General features: G+C 47.5%; 1 protein-coding gene across 1 annotated transcript in view; it reads left to right on the top strand.

The window, feature by feature from the left end:
* The first annotated feature begins 813 nt into the window (after window positions 1-813).
* The window catches only part of FAM117B (family with sequence similarity 117 member B), a 146,049-nt gene continuing 139,785 nt past the window's right edge, over window positions 814-7,077 (top strand). The window contains exon 1 of the mRNA XM_007935034.2: window positions 814-1,399. Coding sequence (XP_007933225.1) covers window positions 814-1,399 — 586 coding nt within the window. The remainder of the gene's footprint in view (window positions 1,400-7,077) is intronic.

Raw genomic sequence — 7,077 nt, 5'->3', positions numbered from 1 at the left:
AGAGAAAGAGAGAGACACAGGAAAGGTGGTGTGTCAAATACTAGTAAGATTAATTAAATTTCATCTCTTTTTGAGCCCTGCCCATACATTTATGGAATTAGGGCAAAACAAAAATACCAAGAAAAAAAGTCAAAAAGAGACGTGTGTACATGGCCACTGCCAGTTAGTCCTGTGGTAAGGAAATGAGTTATCGGGCAAAGACTTCACTTTATCCCTGGGGACCGCTTTGGTTCTGGACGTTTCGCGGTGGCAACATCACAGTGTCTGACTCCCCAGGGCTCCCCCCAGGGGAAAGGGAAAGATGTGCGTGGCCAAGCGCGCGCGTTCGCGTACTCAGGTGTACGTACACACACACACACGCACACACACTCCCGCGCGCGCATACACACGCTACACAAACACACGGCCCGTTTCCTCAGCTTCTCCCTCCCCCCAGGGGGCGGGTCTCTTTCTCTTTAAAGAGCAGACTGTCTCGGCTCAAACCCAAGCTCTCTAAGGCCCCGGGGGCCCGGGACCCAACTCTCGCGCAGCCAATGGGCGCGGTGGAGCGGCTCGAGCGCGGCTGACGCTACGCCAATGGGCGGCCGCGGGGGGCGGGGGAAGCGGAGGAGACACTATTGTTGATGAGGAACGGCGACGGCGACGGCTGCACCACCTCGTTGCTGCCGGCTGCGGCCCGGACGCCCCCCGCACCCCGATTCCGGCTTCGTCATCCCGTCGCGGGCGCCTTCCCTCCGGCCTCGAGAATCCTCCCCCTGCAACACTACAACAACAAAAGCCTCAGTCTCGCGCAGTCACCAGGGAGGGGGGACCATGTCCCAGCGGGTGAGGCGCAATGGGTCCCCCACGCCGGCTGGCTCCCTCGCGGGCGGTGCGGTCGCCGCGGTTGGAGGAGCGGGGAGTCGCCTGCAGCCCATGAGGGCGACGGTTCCGTTCCAGCTGAAGCAGCAGCAGCAACATGGCAGCCCCACGCGGAGCAACGGCGGCGGCGGCGGCGGCAACAACGGAGGCTGCTGTGGTGGTGCCTCAGGCCCCTCAGGCGGTGGTAGCGTGGGCCCGCGCACCGCCTCACGCAGTACAAGCCCCACGCGCGGCGGCGGGAGCGCGGTTGCGCGCACCAGCCCCACGGTGGCCACACAGACGGGCGCGTCCGCGACGTCCACGCGGGGTACAAGCCCCACACGCGGCACCGCATCTGGGGCTCGCGGGAGCCCCCCACGGCCGCCACCGCCGTTGCTGGGCACCGTATCGTCGCCCAGCTCGTCGCCCACTCACCTGTGGACAGGCGAGGTGAGCGCAGCCCCACCCCCAGCTCGTGTCCGGCATCGAAGAAGGTCCCCGGAGCAGAGCCGAAGCTCCCCGGAGAGGAGGAGCCCGAGCGCTCCGGTTTGCAAAGCAGGTACGTGCCGGGCGCCGCGCGGGCGGGAGAAGGCGAGCAGCTCAAAGGGGTCTCGGGCTCGCGGCTCCCGCGCCGGGAGTGCGGTGCTGCCGCCGACCCGGGGCGGCCGGAGGCGGGGCCGGGACCCGGAGTGTGTGGCCCCGCCACTCCGTCGCGGCGCACCACCGGCCTTATTCATCCATCAGTTGGCCCCGTGCTGGTCCTCGGCCGTGGAGGTGCAGCCGTTAATCTTGTGATTGAATTGTTATAGACTTGGGTTTCTGGATGCCTGCTGATTATCGCTTACTTCTCCCTTTTTTTCTCCTGCAAGTGAGGGTAGGAGTAGGCTGTCACTTTGTTTTAGTGTTAAGAGTGTATATATAGGACATATCTGCTTCTTCGTATTTGTATTTCCCTTCCACAGAACAATTTCAGATCTGGGGGACTAAGTGTTTTAGCATGGCAGATTTGAATCAGTGAGGAGACTTGAGGGTAGGTAGGAGCTTTTTAGTTATTTCCTAAGACTTGGTAAAGGAGCTCTGGTAGCATAGTGCCTAAGGCGCTTGACTGCTTACCAGGAGGCTGGCGGTTCAAACCCACCAGCCACTCCTCGGAAGGAAGGTTGGGCAATCCTACTTCCGTAGTGATACTGCCTCGGAAACCCAAGGAGGGGTCGCTATGAGTCAGGGCTGACTCGATGGCACATAACAACAACAACAACAAGACTTGGTAAAATGGGTAGCCAGAAGTGAGAAGGAAGTTAAGCAAGATTCCTTTGTAAGTTTAGTGGACTTTGCTTTGGGTCCGGGAGTATTTCTGACATACTGATTTTGTGTTTAGGATTTAAAACCATTTATCCAAGTATCTACTTAAATAAATTCCACAGTTGTTCTTCTTATTATTATCTTAGGGATCTAGAAACTGTTTTCTTTAGTTTGCTTCTTTCTGTAACTGTAGCTTTATTGGGAACAATTCAGAATAGAGATGTTGGGTTCTGATGGAGTCATTCATAAAGAGTAACTCAGGAGGAATTCACACTGTGAGAAGTGGAAAGGGATACCATTGATCACCTGGTTGCTTTGCTGTCAGAGTCTAGTGAAGAAAGAAAAGGGTGGTTTTTAGTTATGTATTAGTACTTACAGCATATATCTTTGTCTTTCCATCCGGAGAATTCCTGTTAGAATCTTCCAGGCAGAATGGCTGGAATTTCAGGAAATTCAATATAGTACTTTTTAACCAGATTAAGTTATACAAAGTGGCTGCAAAGGAGTGGTCTATTTATTTTATGAAAGAATTTAGACAATGCATACTTGTAAAGAATTTGTCCTGAGACATGATCTATAGTTTTTTCTAATGTGAATAAGAATACTGTTTTAAATCTTTTGAGAATGTAAAATGCTTTTTTTTCCACTTTGATTGTTAAAAGTATTAGAGCACCTGCCCCACTCCCAGCACAAATACCATGATAGCTGTTACTTACTGAGCTCCTATTGTATTGTTGTTGTTGTTACGTGCTGTCGAGTTGGACCCGACTCATAGCGACCCCTCCTTGGGTTTCCAAGGCACTATCACTACTGAAGTAGATTGCCCCATCTTCCTTGTGAGGAGTGGCTAGTGGGTTTGAACCGCCAGCCTTCTGGTTAGCAGTCAAGTGCCTTAGGCACTATGCCACCAGAGCTCCCTCCTGTTGTATAGTGAATGATTTACATTTTGACCCTCATAATAGCCTTTAGAGAGGTTAAGTGAAAGTGGCAAAGTTGGGATTTGAACTCAGCTGGTTGAAACTCCAAAGACTATGGTGTTTTTTTTTTTTTGTACATTACCTCAAGGAGGTAGTTTCGTTATGTATAAGATGTTGTTGTTAAGTGCCACTGAGTCATCTTCTACTCACGGCGACCGTACGTACAACGTAATGAAACCCTGCCTGGTCCTGTTCCAGTTGCACGATCCTTGTTATACCTGAGCCCATCATTGCAGCCACCGTATTAATCCATCTTCTTGAGGGCTTTCTGCCTTTTTCGTTGACCCTCACTTTACCAAGCATGATGTCCTTCTCCAGGGAATGGTCCCTGCTGACCACATGACCAAAGTAGGTGAGACGGAGTCTGGCCATTCTTGCTTCCAAGGAGCATTCTAGCTGCACTTCTTCCAGGACAGATTTGTTAGTTTGTTCACCAGTCCATAGGAGATTTGGTGGCGTACTGCCTAAGGCATTTGACTGCTAACCAGAAGGCTGGAGGTTCAAACCCATCAGCCACTCCTCAGAAGGAAGACTGGGCAATCTACTTCCGTAGAGATACCGCCTCTGAAACCCAAGGAGGGGTCACTATGAGTCAGATCCAACGCAACAGTAGTGAGTTGTTGTAGTTGAGTTTTTAGCAGTCCATGGTACTGTAAGTATTCTTCACCAGATACCACAACTCAATAGCATCAACTCTTCTAAAGTCTTCCTTATTAATTGTCCAGCTCTCACATGCGTATGAGGCGATCAAAAATACCATGGTTTGGATTAGGTGCACCGTGGTCTTCAAGGAGACATCTTTGCTTATCAGCACTTGAAAGAAGTCTTTTTGCAGCAGATTTGCCCAATGCAATATGTCATCTGATGTCTTGACTGTTGCTTCCATTGGTGTTGATTGTAGAATCAAGTAATATGAAGTCTTTGACAATTTCCATCTTTTCTCCATTTATCATGATGCCACTTATTGGTATAGTTGTGAGGATTTTTGTTTTCTTTATATTGAGGTGTAATCTTTACTGCAGACTGTACTCTTCAGTCTTTATCAGTAAGTGCTTCAAGTCATCCTCACTTTCAGCAAGCAAAGTTGTGTCATCTGGTTGTTAATGAGTCTTCCTCCAATTCTGATGCCACGTTCTTCATATACTCCAGTTTTTTCAGATTATTTGCTCAGCATACAGATTGAATGTTGGTTGTTGTTGTTAGGTGCCATCGAGTTGTTTTTGACTGATAGCAGCCCTTTGCACAGCAGAATGACACATTGCCTGGTCCTGTGCCAGCCTCGCGATCCTTGCTGTATTTAAGCCCATCGTTGTAGCCACTGTGTCAGTCCATCTTGTTGAGGGCCTTCCCGTTTTTCGTTGACCCTCCACTTTACCAAGCATGATATCTTTCTTCAGGGAATAGTTCCTTCGACAATGTGACCAAAGTAGATGAGACGAGGTCTGGCTATTCTTGCTTCCAAGGAGCATTCCATCTGCACTTCTTCCAGGACAGATTTGTTAGTTCTTTTAGCAGTCCATGGTACTCTTAGCATTCTTCTCCAGCATCACAACTCAAAAACATCAACTTTCCTTTGGTCTTCCTTGTTCACTGTCAAGCTCTCACATGCATAAGAGGCAATTGAATATATCATGGCTTGGGTTAGGTGCACCTTAGTCTTCAAGGAGACATCTTTGCTCTTCATCACTTGAAAGAGGTCTTTCGCAGCAGATTTGCCCAATGCAGTATGTCATCTGATGTCTCTCTCTCTCTTTTTTTTTTTTTACTTGAGGGTACCTAATAAGTATTTGTTGAATGAATGAATGAGTTTTGTTTTCCAAATTCATTGCATCCTTAAAAGGACTGGTGGATTTATTGTTTCTTAGCATTTTGTTTCCCAGTTACACTGTTTGCTTTAATCTACTCTCAATTCCAAGGAAACGTATAATTTGAGTCGTTTCCAGCTGTAAGTACATATGGGTTCATTTTCTTGTTTTTGACCTTGATCTGGCCCATGGTCTAAGATCTTTACAGGGTTTCAATTCCCCAGACTTCCTGCTGATAACTGTACATCTTAAATTCTTCTTTTTTTTAGTGTGATTTGGATGAAAGTTTACAGAGCAAATTCATTTTCCATTTTCCGTACAGTCGCTCACATACACTTTGTCTCATGACATTGACTACAGTTTACCACAGTGCAACAGCTCCCCTCCCACTTCCTCAACATAGTTTCCTCTTCCCTATGTCTTTCCCTCCATGCACTCCTGCCCCCTGAGCTGTCTCCCTGTGCGTACATAGCCCTTCGATTTTCTCATGATTGTTCTCTACAAGGAGTATATATATATATATCTAATGTAAATGTTCACCTCATATGCCTGTCTTTTGTTTGGCTGGGAGCCACAGGTGTGGGTTCAGTTCCAGACCTGAAGGGCAGCTAGGGAGCATAGTCTTAGTGGTTCCTTCAGGCTCTATCAGACCAGCAAACCTGGTCCTTTTTTTTTTTTCCTTCCCCAAATGATTTTTGAGTTTTCTTCCACACTGTTCTCCCACTATCCAGGATCTCCTACAGAGATCCCCCTCCAAGTGGTTGACAGTGGTGGGCCAGGCACCATCTAGTTCTTTTGGTCTCATAGTCATGTAGGCTGAGGATCACACGAAGTACTAGTCTGTTGGACTAATTGTTTCCATGAATCTTTGGTTTTCTTCATTCTTCTTTGCTTTGGACGAGGAGAGACCCATCGTTGCATCTAGTGGCTGCTTGTAAGCTGTTAAGATCCCAGTCACTACTTGCCAAAGTAGGATGTGGAACAATGTTTTGTGTAGTATGTTATGCCGGTTGAGCTTGATGTCCCCTGTGACCATGGTCCCGAGTCCACAGGTCCAACTACTTCCTCCCTCCCTCTGCCTAGCTGGCTGTGGCCAAGAAGTGCCTACAACCTTGTCCCTTGTCAGCTCTAGTATATACTTAGGAATTCTTACAGAACATCCCAATACACTTGTAGAAACATTATCTGCCAATCCTATACATGGTGTTGGACATACTCTCCCCTACAAAGATATACGTTGTTCAGTCTGTCCACCCATCTATCCACCTGTATATTAATGTTTGCCTTCACTGTACTGTATGTGAAAAAGGGTTCATCTTTGTTGTCTGCACTTCCCATGTACCTCTCTTCTTCTTCCTCAGTGCCACCATGTTGATCACTCACGTTTGGTATATTGCCCTTCTATTCACCCAGATCAATACTTGTCTCTACTTATCTAACAGTGTTCCCTCCACTCCCCTCCCACTCCTGGTAACCAACAAAGAAAATTTCCTTCCGTATATAAATCTTTCCTTGACTTTTTACAATAACGGACTAATACAATATTTGTCCTTCTATGATTAACTTATTTCACTCAGCATAATGTCCTCCAAGTTCACCATGTTATGCGATGTTTTGCAGATTCTACTTGACTGCTAACCAGAAGACTGATTGTTCAAACCCACAAGCCACTCCTCCGAAGGAAGGTTGGACAGTCTACTTCCATAGTGATACTGCCTCAGAAACTCAAGGAGGGGTCGTTATGAGTCAGGTCCTACTTGACGGCACATAACAACAACAACGTTATTCTTTAGGGGTACATAGTATTCCATTGTGTGTATTTACCATAGTTTGGTTATCCATTCTTCAGGTGATGGACACCTAGGTTGTTTCCATCTTTTGGCTATTGTAATTAGTGCTGCGATGAACATGGTGTACATATATCTGTTGTTGTCCTGGCTCTCACTTCTTCAGGAGATATATACCTAGTAATGGGATTGCTGGGTCAAATGGTATTTCTAATTCCAACTTTTTAAGGAATCGCTATACTGCTTTCCACAGTGGTTGTATCATTTACAGTCCCACCAGCAGTGCATGAAGTCCCAATCTCTCCATACCCTCACCAGCATTTGTTATTTTCTGTCTTGTTGAACTTTGCTACTAGTGCTGGGGCA

The sequence above is a fragment of the Orycteropus afer genome, unplaced genomic scaffold, assembly GCF_000298275.1.
Source record: "Orycteropus afer afer isolate SDZICR_OR568_19922 unplaced genomic scaffold, OryAfe1.0 scaffold00002, whole genome shotgun sequence".
Taxonomy (NCBI): domain Eukaryota; kingdom Metazoa; phylum Chordata; class Mammalia; order Tubulidentata; family Orycteropodidae; genus Orycteropus; species Orycteropus afer.
Note: the sequence above shows the minus strand (reverse complement) of the source record. Positions and strands in the feature narration are given on the sequence as shown.